A 20,548-nucleotide genomic window follows, 5' to 3' on the forward strand; every position below is an offset into this window, starting at 1 on the left:
CCTTCCATGATTTTTTGTGGAAAAAAATCAGAAAACCCTTCCATGAAACGCCTTTTAAAATAAAAAAATAAAACCTTTATGAAAATTCCTCATAAAAAATTCAAGAAAAAACCACAATTTTATTTAAAAAATTGTCAAAACTTCTGAAAAAACTTTCAAGTAACAACAACACCACCATTTTTCATAAAAAATCATAAAAAAAAAATTGGAAATAAATTCCAGGTAAATATTCACGATTTTTTTTTAAGAAATTTGTCAAAAAACTTAACCCGCTCTGATACCATGAAATGATAATTCGATGTTGTAATTAATTAAAGAGAGGAATACTCCTTATATAGAAAATTACAAGACAATCTTTTCATAACGAAAACGATCGAGAATAGAAACACAAAAAACCGAAAGGAAACTTCCTAAAACTAACTAAAGACAAGACGTAAAGGAAAGTTTCTAAATACTAACTAAATGACTAAGATGCCCATTAAAGCAATATTACAATTTACTTCAATAGTTTGCTCACTAGTCAAGACACTACTGCCAGCCCAAGACTACAACGTTAGTCTAGTACTTTAGCGCCAAATTAGGACTACAACACTAGACCTAGACACTTGCAGTTGGGCACTAGTGTACCCTCTAGGTGCTAGTGTCCTCCGGTACCCCATTTTCTGTCATTTCATTGTTGTTGGATCAATCAACCATTTCTTAAGGAAACCTTGTATATGGGAGTTGTTCCCCTTGGCCTAGAGACTCTTCCCATGTTGTAGCCTTGTTAACAATCGACTTAGGGAGTTATGGCTCCCATTTATCTTGGAAAGCATGTTGATGCTTGAAAGCGACATCCTCATTCCAATTGATAGATGCCTTGCACCTCCCAATAAGGAAACCCCTTAGTGAAGGTTGCCTTATGTTGTTGTAACTGTGCATTGGAGGGAATTTGAGGTCAATGTTTCCCCTATCCCATCCTTGTGTAGTGTTTAATACAGATGCAAAAGCATATGGATTTCAAAGAATCAATGTTGTTCAATTTATCAAGGAGACAAAGCTCCTTTAAATAGAATTACAAAGACGATGTTTCTAAAAGAAATAATCGTTAACTAGAGGTGAAATTAGAAACAACTTAAATGACCATTAATAACACAAAGAGAAAGATATTATTCTAATACCCTCCCTTAATGGTCATCGTTCTAATTACGAAGAGAAATAACAGAGAAGGTTGCCCCCTTCTTCTCAGAACACGTTGCAACAGAAGACAAGAGCCTGCCACTAACTCTACCACTTGAGATGAGTCTGCCACCAACCCTCCCAAAAACTGCAGAACTTCTAGAGATACCCAAAACAACACCAACTGTCCAACCTGATGTTGGAGAACTGTTCCTCCCTGTAACTAGAGACACACCAAGAACAGTTGTCACGATTTTGAGGAAAAAATCGGCAAACCCTCCAAACTATTGCAGATGAGCAAGATGCCCAAAAAATAGACTGCAAACAAGAGATTAGTGTAGATGTTCGCACAACAACTTCAAGTGCGACTAAAAACATATTGCAGCAAAGTACAATTTTTGAGGAAAAAATCATAAACCCTCCCATGAATTTTTTTTACAGGGACAAAATATTTAAAAACCCAGAGACTTTTTTAAGGGAAAAAAATATTAAAACCCATTAGAATTTTTTTCAAGTAAAAAAATATTAGAAACCGAAACAAACATCGATGCCCATAAGCCATCTTCACACTTTTCGAGGCACAAAAAACGAGGTACTGAGAAGATGTTAAGTGCACAAAACCTGAGGTACGAGGTTCAATGCACTGAGACAAGTCCAGGCACAAATTCCAATGTAGAAAATAGAGGCAAATACAGGTACATACTTCAAAAAACAGATGAAGTACGACTGGCATAGATTTCGAGAAAATTTTACGGCTGACCCAAAAAAATCTGAAAACAACCCAAAAATCCTTGCAAAAAACCCAAAAAGAATCTGAAATCGGAATTGACATCTGCTGGCACAAAATTCGAGGCAAGGAAAATGATGCACCCACAAAATTTTGAAAACAACCCAATTGAGCTCTCGAAAAACCCACCAAGAATCTGCAATCGGAAAAAAATTCTACTTGATCTGAAGGGTAAAAACCCTAATCAAAAATGTAGATTTCCGTCCAAAAATGGCAGAAAAAATATTTGCAAGTGGAAAAAATCGCGTCACGCGCAAAGGATTAATGGCGTCGCAGGACGAAGGTCTGGTTTAAAAGAAATCCGCCACAAAAAACACGAAGAACAGTAGAAAAAACCGCCTGAAAGAAAACCCTTTAGAAAAAAATTGAATTTCGAATTCTAAAAAAATCACAAGCCTGTTGACGTGTATTTTGTACACAATCATACACAGAATAAAATACCCAAGGGTACCTTATCCTCTCTTGAATAAAGTCTCTGATTGCTGAAGATGTCGCAAAAAAAGGATCAATCAGGGTGACTCCAATGTTCTTTTATGTAGGGTCTCTACGTGTGGATAAGCACCAGTGGTCGTTGTGATTGCTGTTTCATCAAGGGGCCTTACGTATCTGAATTGCAGGAACAAGATTTCCTAATACTAATGAATTCCAAAAAGATCAAAAGGGTAAGGTTTGCAAGAGATAAATCCTAATCTAATTCTAAGAATGACTTAACGTAGGCTAAACTTGGCAAGATTCTACCAACTTCAGTATTGCCATGAAATAACAACTTTACTGAAACTGATGCGATCTTCTAAGGTGAATAATGATTTTCAAATCATCAAGAATCGTAAGCACTACCATGAAGGTACATATCTATGACTCAATAATGAATGAAAGTTTATGCAATCCAAATATTTCCAGTCGACCACACAAGGCGTCCTTACAATCAGTAAGAAGCTAGTGGTTTGGAACGTGAATCTCACCAAAGATCAATCCCAACACTTAGTCCTTCAAACTTAAACACTACTTTGACTGAGAATGATTCAAGAAAGTAAACAACCATGAAGATAGCCACAAGAATTGCAATAAAACACCATAACTTCAATATTTTATTGATCTCAAAGCCATCATAAACAACAATTGCTCGAAATTCCTTCTTCAAAGCTCAATCTTGCTACAAAATAACTTGCTTCTCCAAAAGCTCTAAACTCTAACTATTTCTTATTGCTCTCTCTGAATTCTATATCTATATATCAAAATGAAAATGAATGAGGGTATAAATAGCATCCTCAATTACAATAAACGGTCCAGATCAAAAGAAGATCAATGGCCAAGATTATGACACCTAAACCCTAATTAGGGTTTATTACAAATAGTCCCCTTTTTATTGAACAATATTAAATGCATAGCCAAATATTAAATTTGGCACAAAAATCTAGGGAACATAGACCAATGATAATTAAGGTGCCACATCATCTCTAACAACCTTTCTTCTAGAATCCTATTCCCTTTCCAATGCTCTTTCTTAGCATATGCAATGAATCTAGACACGATTCCTTCGATCTCAGCAATTGGAATCTCGGGAAGATTCCTCATTCATTCCTCCAAGTGGATGACCTGATCGAAAGCCTTGAGAAGAGCAGTGTCCCATCCAGGTTCAAGTTCTTTGATTTTCTCAATCAGGAGCATGGTAGCAAACATCTGATCCCGTTGCTCATCTGTAATAACATTCTCATCTTTGCAAAAGATGACCTTGACTCTTTCTTCTAATTCTTGCAAATCCACATCTGTCTCAACTGCAATCCTCCTGCCAAGAACAGTACATAATACTTCGAACACTTTGTCCTGGATCGGATGGACGATTTCTTCAACTTGATTGCATTTGTTACTGATGTCCTCAAAAAGAACTTCCTTCATCTGGAGTAAAGTTGACCATTGGAGTAAACTATGAGGTCCTCCATCCTTTATCTTTTCTTGTGCTAGGACCTTCCTTGATGTTTGTCTGATTACTTGCAGGACAAGAATGATAACATCTTTAGTATGAGCAAAGGCGGCTACCGTTATCATTAGGTTGTGGATGATCTCAAGAACCTGGATAGCCCGATGAATGGTCTGTATCATTCTTGTTGCAAGCTCAACAGCAACTGTATGGGATTTGTCAATCCAAGAGCTCATAAGCTGAACCAAACTCCTGACTCTCTCTGCCTCACCAACTGATTCAAGGGGAAGTGCCTGCACAGGAGATACTGCTGGATCCTGACGCCTCAAAGGCTGATTGAGATGGCTAAAGTAGCCTCTCCAAGCACCGACCTCTCTCTCAAGCTTTCTATTCTTTTCCATTTCTTCCTTAAGCTTGTCCTTAAGTGCCTCAAATGAATCGGTGGCCTCATCCAATGTCTGCTCGGCTGTGAGTGGACCAAGCTCAAATGTCTCTACATCATATTCCTCCGCGAGGATCTCACCTTCATACTTGTCCACTGCTGGTGTAGCTATCTGCAATTTCCTGGATCCTGTCTCATCTCTGATCATCTTGGACATCTTAGTGGCTTTCCTCTTTTCTGTCACTTCCTGAGAATTTCCAACAAGGCTTTCCAAATCAATCACATTATCTTCGTCCTCGATCACAATCACCCTTGTTAGTCTCTCTTTTAACCAATCTGGAATGGCAGACCTTGTTTCTCTAACTTGTATCTCCTTAGGCAATGTTTCTTCTTCTCTGAGAGGAGATGTCACTTCGTCATCGTTCTTGTCTTCATGTAACTCATTAACTTGGAGAGATCGGCTTGATGAACGTTGAGGTGCCTGTCCTTCTTCATGTTTATCGTTCTGTACCATTGATTCCATAGATTCCTCCATTTCAAGTGTCTTCTTCTCTTGTCGAAAAGATGTGCCGGATGAACGATCTCGGTTGGCCTCTGGCTTCTTCTTGGAGGATTCCCTTTTCTCAGGTCTCTCCTTTCTCTTTGAGCCTCTAGGATGGGGATTGCCTTCACTTGCGCTTCGAAAATTGCCCTCATTTGTGTTTCGAAGGTTACCTTTGCTTGTGCTTCTGGAATTAGGATTACCTTCACTTACACTTGCTCCTCCTTCTCCTGGCCTTTCCTCCAAAGTAAAAGTCATAGATATGCCCTGCTCTCTCAACTTTTGATGTTGCACATCAACCCATCTGCGAGTACAAGACAAAACTGGAGCCATCAAGGCATCCAGATCCAAAATTTCAGGTTCATTCCAATCTAGCTTCACTGCTTTGCTTTCTCGGTCATAAGATGATTGGAGATGTCTTCCACTGTCCTGAGCTTGGTCGGCCACTCTGTAAATTTTGCATTTCCTGATGAAGTCTAAAGGCAATCTGGAATGCATCTTTCTTTTTACTTCAAAATCATCTGAGAGATTCATCAAAAAGTCCTCTACCTAAAACTCATGCTTGTATTTTCTACCGACTGTCTCCTCTATATACCCATAAGGATCAAAACTCTCTCTCAAGGCAAAGAATGAAAATGAATATAAAGCTAACTCCTTTTCTGCATCATCCATGGCTAGAGCATTAGGACATACCTCAACTGAATTTCCTAGTATGATAGGAACAGGAACTCCATTTCCATGCCTGTGTCTGAATGCCTTCGCATAAGCTGCCAACTGTCTAGTTACCTCAAGTAACACTATTCTGTCTGTCGGATATCTTGGCAACATGTAGGGAGGTGAAGGACATCCATGAACTCTAATATATGTAAACTTCTGAAATTGGTTGAACCAAGCACCGTACCTCTTTACAAGCTCTTGTGCATCTTGAGATAGCCGATTATGAATCCCGCCTTGCAATGTCCTGGTGATGTTCATCGTGAAGGTATCATTGACCAACTTGTAGTCACTTCCTGGAGGATGATGCAAATGAACATAGGAATCACAAACTCTGACTTCCCCGGGCCCTCTTCCGATCACTCCTCTGTGAGGTAGTCCTGCATATTCAAAACTCCTTATCAAGGCATATATGATGTATGAACTCATGTGGAAAGACTTGGTAGCCTTCAGTCTTCTTAACTGCACGTCCAAGCAATAGCTAATCATTCTAGCCCAGTGAATTGTTCCTTTTCCTTGAACTATCACTTGGATGAAGTAGAACATCCACTTCTCAAAATAGAAGGCTTGAGGAGCCCCTGTAACTCGGTTGAGTAATGTTATCAAATCTCTGTACTCCTCCTGGAAGTCGATCCTATGTGGTGTGTTCGGAATCTTGCTCAGGCGAGGACGACTCTTGAGTAACCAATTCTTGTTGATGATGCTTAAGCAAGTGTCTGGATCATCTTCGTACATGGACCTGGCTCCTTCTAAGCTTTTATAGATCATATCTCTATGCTCCGGAAGATGGAAAGCCTCACTTATAGCCTCCTCTGAAAGGTAAGCCAAAGTGTTTCCTTCCTTGGACACGATCGATCTTGATTGTGGATCATAATGGCGAGCACACTCGATCATCAACTCATGGCATTGGATTGCTGGAGGGAAGCCGGCCGCCCTGATAATGCCACTTTCAATTATTCTTCTTGCGACAGGTGATGGCTTGCCAATGTAAGGGACCTCTCGAAACTTCTTCGTACTGAAGTTTCCCAAGTTGGTATCTCCAATGTTGCTCCACTTCGACACGATCTTGGTTTCCAATTCTTCGTTCTTTTGATCTTCCTTCATGAGGGCTGGACGACTGGTAGATGCTCCTGCCTTTGGGGTCGCCATCGTGACACCTACACAACATTTCATAATGAGTAACAGATTTTGCAATATAGAAATATAGATTAAAATTTAAATTTAGGAAACTTCATGATAAATCCTTGAATTATCATTTCCTAAATATAACGATGCAATTCAAAATTCAAGATTGAGGCTAGGACGATTCAAAATTCAAAATTTGGACAAGGGAGATCTTGCCATACCCTTCTTGAGAACAAACTCTAAAAAAGATGCAAAATTAGGAAATTCGCCTAGGCGAAATGAAGATTGGAGTCTTCAACGTGAGCTTCTCCTAGCAAATGCGCCTCCTTTATTAACTTCACCACCCTTGGGGTCTTCAACGCCTTAAGGGAAAATCCGCTCCACCTCTAACCACAAACAAAGTTCGCATTCCTCCTTGGATGGAAATTTCGCTCCCCTCCTTGGATCAAAATTCGCTCCCTCTATTGCTTCTCCAAAATCGCATGTAACAATGATTGAATGATGTTTTAAAATGCTTCAAAGTACCCTTCTTATATAGGCGCTCATCTCCTTATTCTCACATAGGCCGACTTTTGGAAATAAGGCAAATAATAAACAAAATTTAAATAAAAAGGAGGCCGACTTTTGTAAAAATATAAAAATATAACCCCAAGCGCTCTCCCTTTTTATTTAATTTTTTGAATTAATTAATTTAAATGCCTTTGTAATTAATAATTTCGATTTTTTAAAAGGCTAAATTAATTATTAAATGCCTTATGCGCTATTTTTAAATGCCAATTTAATTAAATATTTCAAAGTTTATCGAAATTAGCACTTAATGTAATTCAAAAATTATTAGCGCCTAAACATGGGAGGAATTTGGGACATTAATCAATATCGCTCTGGTCCCTGGGAGAGGGACAGGAGCGCTCATGCATTTTGGATTGATTTTCACATTCAAAGTCACTTCCTTTACGTCCAAAATGGGGTCTTCATTTGTAGCTTGGAGTTTGATCTATTCAATTTTTTGAATGAATGCCTTTTAAACCATTTTCACCCTGGTCCCTTGGTGAGGGACAGGAGCGATTTTTGCTTTAACTCCTTGGTCCTTGTTTTTTAAATCGTCAAATCAACTTGCGAGGTAGGCAATGATCATCCTTGTTTGTTCTACGCATGCCAATCTTGTCCTTTGCAAAGCAAACTTGATATTCCGGAGATTTTCGCCCTGGTCCTTGACTGAAGGACAGGAGCGAACTTTACATTTTAGCCAAAATTTGTCGAGTCTTGGGGTCAATTCCTTGTTTATCATCTTCCTAAAGACATTTGGGATCTTGCATGACCTTGCCTTGACGTAGTTTTTTGAAGGGAACGGTTGACTTTATTGAAATCGCTTTGGTCCTTGACTGAAGGACAGGAGCGCCATTTTGTTCTTTGTGCGAACCCTTGATCATATCAACTTCCAATTGCCTTCAAAGCGAAAAACGTTGTTTCTTATTCCTTCTTGAGTCTTGCAAACGATAGTAGTACTCCAAAATACTAGGCAATAAGGCAATTTTGAGGATTTCGCTCTGGTCCCTGGGAGAGGGACAGGAGCGATTTGGGCAATTCCATCAAGTTCTCGGGTTATTTACAACTTCGTTCTTCTTTGAGGCATTCCAAACATCTTTACCATCATGTGCCTTGGCCTGGACTCAACCAAATTCGGAAGGGAATGCTAGATAACCAAGATTTCGCCCTGGTCCCTTGGAGAGGGACAGGAGCGAACTTGCATTTATAAGCTTATTTGTGTTTCGCCAACTTTCAAAATCATCTTTGATGGATTGGTTGGGTTGCCTTTCCTTCATCTCAAGCTTGAAATTCGCCTTTCCTTGGTCCAAAACTTGTCCTTTTGAGAAAATCGCTCTGGTCCCTTGGAGAGGGACAAGAGCTTCATTTGAAAATCGCCCTGGTCCCTGGGTGAGGGACAGGAGCGATCTTGTACCTTGGGTCGATTTTCTCCTTCGTGGTCCATTCAAGTTATATTCAATGGGCAAAACGTACTTTACTTGATCTCTTCCAAATCGTGAAATCATTTAATCTTGCAAGCATAAGGCAAACTTGGAGTTCAAGCTCCGGTCCTTCAGCGAGGGACAGGAGCGATTTTGTCATCTTAGCATATTTCCTTGTTTGCAAATTACTTCAAATTATATTCAATGGACAAAACATGCCCTCCTTGATCTCTCCCAATCCAAAAATTGTCTTGGCCCTGCATGGACAGTGCAACTTTGAGAAACAAGCTCCGGTCCTTCAGTGAGGGACAGGAGCGAACTTTGTCCTTAAGGTCAAATGTTCAACTTTTCATTGCAAACGACTAAGTCTGGGTGCTCCATTATGTTGATTTCATCCCCTATTGCATTCTTGATGCTTTAGTTCGATCAAAATGAGGCCAAAAATGCCCTAAGTAAGTCATTTCGCCCTGGTCTCTGGGAGAGGGACAGGAGCGATTTGGCCTTAAACCTTAAAAAACTTGCCATTTTGAGTCTCAAAAATCTTCCAAATCTTCAATTCATGCTCGATTGTATCTCCTGGCAACCCTGAACAAGACAAATGAAACAAGTCAATAACCAAGATGCATATAATACCAATTTCGCCCTGGTCCCTGGGAGAGGGACAGGAGCGATTTTGCCTCTATAGGCCAAAATATCAAGAATTTAGGCTTTCAGTCACTTCACAAGGCATAATTAGGTCATCTCCAAGGCCAGGGGTCAATTATCAAACTTTCCAAAATTTGGTCAAAATTCACCCAGACAAAATTGCACAATTTCCATCATTAACACTTAGGTAAAATTTGAACTTGCTTTCAAAATTCCGACTGGACCTAGACAGACTCATCTTATTTCAAAATTGCAACCCTCGGGAGGAGGCTCAATAATCTTCAAAATTTGACTGGACTTCGGCTTGAAAATATCAACAGGAAACCCTAAGGCTTAGCCGTAGTCCAGACGACTCACTCACTTCTCTAAAACCCGATATGCAGAGAGAAGAACAGGCAAAACCGAGCAAAAAAGAGGGGGTCCCCATTTTAATGGGGTGATGTGTGAAATGGTCACAACAAGGCCCTAGATTTGTTTATTCAGTTTCGAAATTTTTTAGAAAAAATAAAAAATTTCTTTCTACTCTAATACCATAATACAGATGCAAAAGCATATGGATTTCAAAGAATCGATGTTGTTCAATTAATCAAGGAGACAAAGCTCCTTTAAATAGAGTTACAAAGACGATGTTTCTAAAAGAAACAATCGTTAGGCGAAATTAGAAACAACTTAAATGACCATTAATAACACAGAGAGAAAGATATTATTCTAATAGTGTTTGGAGATAGTGCAATCATGGGTTGTACCCAATCATTGTTTGGAGCAAGGAAGCATTAATCGTTTGGGGAATTAATCAGCAAATCAAAAGTATAAGAATTTTTGAACAAATCGGGATAAAATAAAAAAAAATGGGATTTATAAAAAATCCTAAAAAATTGCAGAAAAACAATCAAAAACTACTTTTTTTATATATTTAAGGGCATTTCCATAGCATAGAGACATTGTAGACAAATAAAATAGAGACTTCAACACATAAATTGGAAAAATAAGATTTTCGTTGAACATATTCATATCGTTGATTACATTGCACAAAACATACCACAACATAAATAATAACTAGATGGTAACAGTTGGCAAACTGCCAATTATAATATAGTTTGTGACTTTATACAAAGTCAACATATAAACAAATTTATTGATATTAATTAAGAATTTATATATTTTTTAATTTATTTAATATCTTTTATAAAATCGTTTTAAAAAAAATATTGGTTTTTGTGTTATTATAATAAAAACTACTATTCAATATTTAAGTTTAGATTCAATACATTTCATATACATTTTTTAAATAATAAATTTTTATTCTTACCATTAAAAACATTTGTTTCAAAAAATAAAAAATAAAACAATTATTAAATTTTATTTAACAAAACTTTAAAACATCTATATAATTATTTTATTTTTACCTCTAAAAACAAAATAAAAGTATTAAATTCTATTTTCAAAAACAATTATATTTTTAAGGTTGAAAAGAAAATCAAAACACTTAACTTTAGTTTTAAAAGTATAAAATCAAACTATATTAATTTTGTATTTCAATTTTAAAAACAAAATAAAAACATCAAATTTGTGTTTGAAAAACATATGATTAATAAGTATATTATATTACAATTATAATAAATTTAAATTGAAATTCACTTTGTTTGAATTCGAGTTAACAATAAATTTCAAATGAAATTTGGAAATTTGTCAAGAGAAAAAAAATTCAAAAAAAAAAGTCATTAAATTCACTTTATATAAATTTGATTTTTCAGAAAATATAAAAAATATATCTAAACAACATCAAGAATAAACAATATTAAATTTGTTTATTTTAATTTAAATTTGTCAAATTTTATATATTAAATTAAAAATTTAAATTAAATATTCTAATATATTTAATTTTTAATACATTAAATGTCAAAACCGATAAATTTTATAATAAATGTTAATATATTAAATATTTATCAAAATAGACTTTGGATTTTTTATATTCATTAAATTCTACATAATTTTTTCATATTAATTACCATTTATAATGGCCAGCTTCCTTCCTATTCAAATCCCACAATTTAAAAAAATCCTTTTAACATTAGTAAATGACATTTATATCGGGCCGCATTAAAAAGTCTTAACATTAATATTAAAAACATTTATATGGGGCGGCCATTTTTCCCGACGCCTCCACAAACCCTACCCCCTACCAGCGGAAGCATTTCATCAGCGTGCAGCCCTTCGTCGGCGAATTTCAGACGGCCCGCTGCAAATTTCCTGCGGGCGCGCCATTTTTTGCCGATTAAAACCCGTTTTAATCGTGTTAAAAAGGTGCAAAAAATTGTTAAAAATCGGTCAACGACTTTGCCGATTTTTACAGGGAATTAATCGGGGATTTCGGCGACTCCCGATTAATCGGGTATAATCGGGTTTTTTTCCCGATCTTTGCTTCTTTGGTTTGGAGTATCACTCCAATCTCTTGTAGGTTCATCATGGTGAGTTTATCCCATGATGGTAAGACTTTCACTAGTGCCACTTTGCTTCTTGTAATTGTGAGGTTATCTTGTTAAATTCCTTGTGTCATGGGTTTTGACATGATACTTGTGTGCACATTGTTGTGCAAATGCAACATGTTATTGTTGTCATTTCAAAAAACTAAAAAGGTTTTATCAGGTTTTGTCCTAGGCATGTATCTTGGGGCATTACAGATTTTGTGCCATCAAAAACAATAGTAGGTTATGTTTCAAATAAATAATAAACTCCGTTTAGTTTTGGTTGTCTATTTTGGAAGGTTTTTCATCAGACACGAATACCCAAGGACTATTGCAAGTTGCTACAAGTATGTACTATGCTTTCTTCAAGTGCAAAATGGGTTGCTACAGGTAATTTATAGTGTGCTACAAGTATTCTATAGTGTGCTACAGATATCTGGGAGACTTCTCTAGTTAACCTCGAGCATACTAAAGGTACCCTGGAGAGTCCCACAAGTGTTTGGGAACTGCTATAGGCATATAGGAAGTTACTGCAAATAACTAATAAGTTGGGAGCTGCTACAGGGGACATGATAACATGTTACAGGCCTTTCACGATAAATCATAAGCTGGGTCGATTTTATCATGTAATTATCATTTCTTTTAGTAATATAATCAATGACAAATGAATATGCAGCAATCTCATGTGTGGCCATTGTTCCACTTAGGGAAAAGTTTTATTCTTAAACAACATCATACCTTTCTCCTTATGTTGTTGACAACACTAGATCAGTAAATCATTATGGTTTGGCTGTTGCTTGCTAGTTCTCTGCCACATCTGTCACTTCTCTTTAAGGTGGAAACTGTTCATGTTCTTTTGGGTGGATGTTTTCTTCTATCATTGTTTGCTAGTGGCCATGGAATTCGGATGGTGGCATTTGGAGTCCTAACTGACATCTTGGAATGGTTGGAAAATTATTTGGAAGTTGACTGTGGACATACCAATCAATTAAGTTTCTTTTGCCAGCGTCTAGCAAGAAGAACAGGGGATTTTAGCTCATAAATGTAAGGCAATTGTGAAACTGATGACAGAACATGAGAGGAAAATGAGGCCAAGCTGAGAAGGTCAAGCAGAAGGCTATAGAAAGAACAGGGCAGAACAATGACAAGATCAAAGGAAATAATTTATTTTGTAGTTTATCCATCGAAGCCATAAACTGTTATTTGGCTTACCTCTGAGTTGTGAACCATTATTTCTTCCTTTTACCATGTTTGTAGGTCTTTGGAAAGACTGATTTTTCCAAATTAATGCAAATAGAAGCAATTTTATCCTTCAATTGGCTTGAGTGACTGTTTGAGAGAGTAGCCTACAAGGTTTAGGTAGTTTTTTGCTAGACTCCCTTACCTAGATTACATCATCTTTGTACTCATCAATAATTAGGATCTTATGATTCCATATGCTGTATTCTTCCTGGACAATTTTTGTGACTCAGATAACAAAAGATGTTGAATACCAGGCATACCAATCAAACAACTAGACCCCCTAGACCACGAAAACAATTAAATTTGAAAAACTATACCTTGTACAAAACTTTCACCACTATTGGCTCTGCCTGTATGATATGATAAACAAATAAAAAGACCAAATATTCTCATTTCGATCCTTAAATAGCAGTTCAGTATTTTTGTTAAGTAACATTGTTCAAAAAGTAAGAATCACAAATTTAAGAACAAACATTAGTGATAATCCATGAAAGAGGAAGAAGTGGAGAAGTTCAAGCTTGGCATGATTGAAAATATAGTAGTGCAAGGTCTACAGAAAAGATGCTATTCAATAATGGCAAAAAAAGTCATAATTTATGTAGAATAATTCATGAAATAATAAGTACAGATAAAAGAGATGGAAGAATAAGCTTACATCATATAAATCAATTACAGTATCATCAGGATTGGGAGAGAAGGCACTGTTGATATACAAAAACTGGACACCCAAATTAAATCAATAAATTAGTGATTTTAAGGATGAACAAAAACCTCTCTAGAATCACATATTCATGAAAGGAAACAACACTAAGTAAATAATGATACAAAAAGACCTTGTTGACACTAATACCTCCCTAGAAAAGACTTCCAAAAAAACATTTCTACAACTCATTTGATAAATAGATATCAAAATAATCACGAAAGCCTAGACTATTCACACATTCCATGCAACTTTAAAGCCTGTCTCTAATGATTTGATAATTACAAGGCATATAATTCTGGAGTAGCAATTACCAGAGTGTCCCTGTGTAGTTGCCTTCTTAAGAAGTCGATAACCTTGGCAAACTTTTCATTTGCTCCAATCTATAATTTTCAGATTAGAACTGATGAGGTCAGGGAAAGATCAAGATGTTCTTCTGATATAAAATTTTACAAATGAAAAAGTTAAGACAACAATATTTTTGCAACAATAGAATGTCAAAGCAACAATTTCATTACTATTTCATAGTAAGCTGTCATTCAACCCACAACAATACATAAAGTGAGTCAATATAGCTTTCCTCTGTAAGACATTCTGCTTTGATTTAATTTATCATTATAACTTGAATCAAAGATTCAGTGCTGACATTTTTGGTGAATTTCTACACCGATAATTAGATCTTATGAAGGTTGTGGATCAATCAAGATTCTCACTTTTGGAACGGTGAAATGTATTGATGATTGTTTGATTTAAATGTTTTAGAGTTGAACCTCAGCAAGATTTATTTTCTGTGTTGCTGTAAAACTTTAAGCTGATAATAAACTATTCTCCACTTAAATTTCATTCTGGGTTAGACTCAGTGAGACTTATTTTGTCTGTAAAACTTTTATCTAATAATAAACTACTCTCCTTTTAAGTCTTCTGCTCCTTTAGGCCTCATAAGGATTTCTTCTCTCTGTGGCTGTAACACTTTTAGCTAATAATTCTCCTTTGAGTTTCATGCTTTTTCTTTTTTATCTTGAACAAGAAATTAGATGTATTTAAGAAACTGCAAAATTTATAAACAATGAATTGAACTTTAAAGCGATCCAGTAAGGTACAAACTTTGTGTAACATGTTATGCACTGGGATCCAGGATTGACTTAATTCAGTCCATTTCCCATATTAATGTTGTTTGAGTTCAATTCAATTGCTAACACTACCTTTCAACATTGTTTAAATTTAACTCAGTTCTGACACTTTCCTATTACATTAGGAACCTGCAATATGCTCCTTTTTATAGTATGCACTAAGCAACCAGTTTGTCCCATGCATGAAACACCACAATAGCTTGGGATTTCATAGACTTCTTGAAATTGAATGTGGCTAATATTATCTCTGACAGGTTTGAAAATGTCTTAGAGATTGTTGGGAGAAGTAAAAATGGTTTTGAGTTTTGACATTGGATAGTGTTTTCCAAGTAATCAAGCAATAGGGCTAGCTAGTGTAAATCCTGCACTTTCCACTGCATTTAACATTTTCAGATTGTGAGCACTGATAAAGAAATGTGACCTCAATTATATAATTGTATTAAGGGAATGCCATTTCTTAAATGGAGGTCATACTCTTAAGCAAAGTGAACATCTTAAGAGGAAGGGGACTATGTCACAAACAATTACTTGGATCATTGAGGTCATTATCTTAAGGGGACTATGTCACAAACAATTACTTGGATCAGTCACCTTCCTTGGGAAATAATAATTTTAGTTGTTTTGAGTTTGGAGGGTAAGATATGATAAGTTATTTTATTTATAATGAAAATAAAAACCTATTAATGCAGAAGTGATTCTCTTCCAGTAATTCATCCAGATTTTATTTTTACTGAGCACGAGGATTTTGATTAGGAAGGAAACAAATGTTTACAACTTGTACGATTGCACTTGTCTAATTCACAAAGGCAAAGATTCCAACAGTAATTAGAATTGCAATCCCTTCTACCAGGATAAATCCAAGTGATATGGTAAAAAATGTAATATCTATTCATATGAGCAAGATATTTTTCACATGTTGAACAAGTTACATTTTGTACCCCAGGCAAGAAGATCAGGATCTAATCCATCCCAGAAACGCATATCCCTGTCCCCTGCTGTCCCCATCCCAGAAACTTGATATAACATATTAAAAAAAGGAAATTGTAGTACAGATATTATTGCTTTGTAGTTAAAATAACCATGAATAGTTGGAGTTAAAAATGCATAAGAAAAATGATATTTGAATAAAGAATTGAAGCGTGTTTAATAATTTGATAGTTATGTATAGCTACCTCTAATAATATGATTGTGAGCACTGAAAAAAAAATTGTGACTTCAATTATATGATTGTCTTAAGGGAATGTCATTTTCTTAAAGAAAGGTCATAGTCTTAAGGGAAGTGACAATCTTAGAGAGGAACTCATTATCTTAAGGGGACTATATCACAAACGATCACTCACCCTTCCTTGGGAAGAAAATTGTGTTGAGTTTGGAGGGTAAGATAATGTTTTATTTATTAGATTTCCAATGAAAATAAAAACTTATCAATGTAGAAGTGATTCTCTTTTGGGTAATTCATCCAGATTATTTTTACTGAGCATGAGGAATTTTGGATAGGAATAGAAGCAAACATTTACCATTTATATGATTGCACTTGTCACATAATTCAGGAGGGCAGATTCCAGCACTAATTAGAATTGCAATCCCTTCAGCCAGGATAACTCTAAGTGATACGGTGAAACATGTAATATCTATTTGTATTAGTAAAATGATTTTTATATATTTAACAAGTTACTTCTTGTATCTCAGGCAAGAAGATCAGGATCTAACACGTCTGCATATGAGTTTTCTTCAATAATAGTTGAACTATTGTTTGTTTGTGAAGATTCTCCCATACACGCAAGATTGGAATTCTTGGGCTTTTTCTCTACCTAGAGACATTTTCAAATTCCTTGACCATCATTATGAAGACTTTGATCACTCAACTCTAATGTCTTTGACACATTGAAATAAATTCCTTTCGTGTGTTTTTTTATAATTGCCAAATGAACACTAGGAATGATCGGGTTGTAAGGAACTAAAATAACATGCTATGTTTTCCTTTGTCTCTATCTAAGCATCTATAATTTGAGGTCCTTTCGCTTTAATTTCTTCAAGTGTGTTGTAGTATAGTCAATCCCTCTTGAATTTTGTTCCAAGCTCTCTTTTTAGCAAGTTCTTGATGAAGCTTCTACAAAACTTGATTACATATTTTCTCTGCTTGATATAATATTTTGATTATAGAGCTACTGAAATGGAAAGGTTATGTTGCATTTATACAATATTGTTAGAATAACATCCAAATAATAAAATCAACTTGTAGAGTCCATTGAGTTACCAATCTCATGGCATAGATTTGAGTAACTTGTACTGGGATGTAACCACAGAGCATTCCAAACATCGTCTTAGGAATCAGCATACGTGTAAAGGGGATAGCCTCCACTTACATATTATATCTAATGCAAGTAACTTATATTTTTTTCTATATCAAGTATCTTGCATTAATTAAATCTGTATGTCTATCTTTTCTATATTGATTATATTAATTTTATCTATATTCATATACTCACTGTAACGATAAGCCAACTCTCCATATGTTTGTACAATTGTGTTGATATATATTGCCTGTGTGGAAATTTGTTTTTATCAACAATGGGAGTTTGCACTTAATTCTTCTATAGTACCAGACGTTACAGATTAAAACCCCTAAGCTTTGTTCAAGTCTGACAAATAGGTCAACAAATGAATATTGATACCTCGGGAGGGTGTTTACTGATTAGCCACACTATGAAATTTTGCACAGTTATAAGAAGCAGAACATATTTGGTAAGTTAGTAGAGTATCAGACGAACTTTGGTAGTAGATATGAACTTTGGTAGTTTTTTGAAAGTGGGGAGGTGTGGGGAGCGAGGCAGCCAGGCATTTGCTTGTTTGAAGAGAAAGGCTTCAATTCGGTCCTCTAGCATAATTTTTTTCTTATTGGAGATTTATGGCTTAAATTATAATTCTTGTAACACAGTGGAATTTTCTAGATTTGGTCACACATTTGGGTTTTGTTGTGACCATTTCACACATCGCCCCATCAAAATGGGGACCTGTTGTGACCATTTCACACATCGCCCCATTAGGATGGGGACCCCCTCTTTTTCTTGGGTTTTGCTTTCCCTTGGCTAGGCTTTTTTCTCTCCTTGCTAAATGTTTTGAGTGAGTGAGTGGTCGCCTGGGCTGGGTAGATTAGGGTTTGCTTCAAAGCTGAGTGAAGCCTGGTTTTAGGAAGTCATTTGTTGTCTGCCTTGAGCCCTAGGGTTGTTTTTGAGGTTTTACCTTTCAGGAGAATGAAGAGGAATGTTGGTTTTCTTGTCAGAGTCTTGTTTTCCTCCAGGTCAGAGTCGTTTAAGCAGAGTTAGTGGCCAAGGGGAGATTCAGGAGGCAATTTCAGAAATTAATGAGCAAATTCACTTGATGATGATTAAAGAGGTCTTGAAAAGTTATATCCAAGGCAAGGAAAGGAGTTTTGAGGTATAAAATGAGCCAAAACCATGAAATTCACTCCTGGCCCTTCCAAAGGGTCCAGGGCGAAATTCATATTTCTCTGCTCTATCCCTTGTCTTGACCAAGTTTGAGACTTCTACTACATGGTGTGGAAGACTGGAATGTATATTTGCCTTAGGAAGGAAGTTTGAAGTAACAAAATGATGAAAGTTAGCCTGGAAGAGGAAATTCGCTCCTGACCCTTCCAAAGGGTCCAGAGCGAAATCCTCATTTCACCTCATATTTTGCCTTAGGCATTGGAAAGGTCTTGTTTCAAGCTGAGTAAGTGGCAAGTAGACATCATGGTGATAAAGAGAAGTGAATTTGATCAAGTCAGAAGTGAGTTGAGTAGGAAAGAGGTGTGAAATCAACCCAAAACATGAATTTCCCTCTTGACCCTTCCAAAGGGTCTAGAGCGAAATTCCAAGAAGACACCTTTTTTCTCCTGGTTTGCACTAAAAGTCTTGTTCCTTAGACATGTGGTGAAGGTTTTGATATGTTCTTGCCAAAGAAGTGAGTGAAAGCATTAAAGGATGAAGATTATGACCCAAGACATGGATTTCACTCCTGACCCTTCCAAAGGGTCCAGAGCGAAATCAATTTTTCCTCCACTTTGCTCAAGGATATGACCAAGATTGTTGCTTTTGAGGCATAGTTGAGAAGATTTTCATGCATATTTGCCTTGGAGAGGAGGTTTAAGACTTTGAGATGATAAAAATCAACCTGGAAGGAGAATTTCGCTCCTGACCCTTCCAAAGGGTCCAGAGCGAAATCCTCCATTTTGCCTTCTTTTTGGCCTTAAGACCTAGTTTAACCTTGCCTGGTGCCAGTTAGATGGTGGATTGTCTTGATTGCGATAGGAGGAAGTTGAATTGATCAAGTTTGAAGGAGAATGAGATGAACCTAGGTGAGAAACTAGCCAAGAATAGGGATTTTGCTCCTGACCCTTCCAAAGAGTCCAGAGCAAAAATCCCCGTAAAACCTCAATTTCTCACTTGTCAAGAAAAGAATTCCTAGTTTCTAAGGCATGTATGGAAGTGTTAGACATGTTTTTGCCTTAAGGGAATGACTAAAGGTGGAGGAGATGAAGGATTTTAGCCTAAAAATTGAATTTCGCTCCTGACCCTTCCAAAGGGTCCAAAGCGAAATTCTTGAAAGCACACATTTTCTCCTTAGATAAGGTCAAGATCTTGGCATGGATGCAAGGAGAGTGATGTATGTTTGCCTCCCAAGGAAGATTGGAGTTGAAAAAATGAACAATCAAGCCTAAAACATGATTTTCGCTCCTGACCCTTCCAAAGGGTCCAGAGCGAAAATCTCAATAAACCTCATTTTCTTCCTTGTTTGATCAAATTTTTAATATTCAAGGCATATTGGAATAAGGATGAATATGTTCTTGCCTTAGGGAATGTTTGAAAGCAATGGAAAGTGGAGATTTTGTCCTAGAAAAGGAAATTCGCTCCTAACCCGAAATTTCACTAAAACCACCTTTTTTCTCAAGTTTATGCTAAGGCAAGTATAGATCAAGATGAGTTGAGATTTGAGAGATCTTTAGGCATGGCTTTGACTTGTTGATAATATTCAAACTTGAAGGAATTGAGAAAAACCAAGAATTTCGCTCCTGACCCTTCCAAAGGGTCTAGGGTGAAATTCCTAAAATCACCTATTTTCCTTGCAGGTCAGGACAAACTTTTGGTTTTTGTAGCTTAGATGGGCGTTAGGAGGGGTGTTCTTGCCTAATGAAGTTGATTGAGGTTGAAAGGATGAAGAAAGAAGCTCAAAACAAGATTTTTGCTCCTGACCCTTCCAAAGGGTCCAGAGCGAAAACCCTAAAATCCATCCTATCATCCAAGATTTGTGCCAAGCCAGGCCTTGGCCAAGGTGAGAAAAGCCCTTAAGATTGCCTTTGAGTGATTTTTGACCATCAAAAATATAAATTTTCAGCCAAGACTTGAATATCGCTCCTGACCCTTCCGAAGGGTCCAGAGCAAAATTCTGGATAGGTCTTGTCCCTAGCTAGGTTTTTGTGTGAATTTTCCTTTTCAAGGCTTTTGAGGATCAATCAAATGTTGCCAAGTTGAGAAATGGATTCAAAATAAGAAGTCTAGAATGAGCAAAGTGAAAGAAATGGAGTTGAGTGAGGATAAACAAGCAAAACATGAATTTCGCCCCTGACCCTTCCAAAGGGTCCAGAGCGAAATTCCGCAAACTACCTATTTCCTCCTTGTGTCAAGTCAGGACTTTGATTCCTAAGGCGTGGTTGAAATTGGAATGATGTTACTTTGTCCTGCAAGATGAGTTGAAGTGAAGGAGAAGGATGAATT

General features: G+C 36.5%; 1 protein-coding gene across 3 annotated transcripts in view; it reads right to left on the reverse strand.

Annotated features, from left to right (window-relative positions):
* LOC131030752 (ubiquitin-like protein ATG12) overlaps positions 1-20,548 on the reverse strand; it is a 57,817-nt gene that overhangs the window by 15,541 nt on the left and 21,728 nt on the right. For all 3 annotated transcript variants that reach the window (XM_057961658.2, XM_057961656.2, XM_057961659.2), the window contains 2 exons: positions 13,959-14,027; positions 13,600-13,662 (listed from right to left, as the gene is read on the reverse strand). In XM_057961658.2, coding sequence (XP_057817641.1) covers positions 13,600-13,662; positions 13,959-14,027 — 132 coding nt within the window. The remainder of the gene's footprint in view (positions 1-13,599; positions 13,663-13,958; positions 14,028-20,548) is intronic.

Source organism: Cryptomeria japonica, chromosome 2 (genome assembly GCF_030272615.1).
Source record: "Cryptomeria japonica chromosome 2, Sugi_1.0, whole genome shotgun sequence".
In the NCBI taxonomy this organism is placed as follows: domain Eukaryota; kingdom Viridiplantae; phylum Streptophyta; class Pinopsida; order Cupressales; family Cupressaceae; genus Cryptomeria; species Cryptomeria japonica.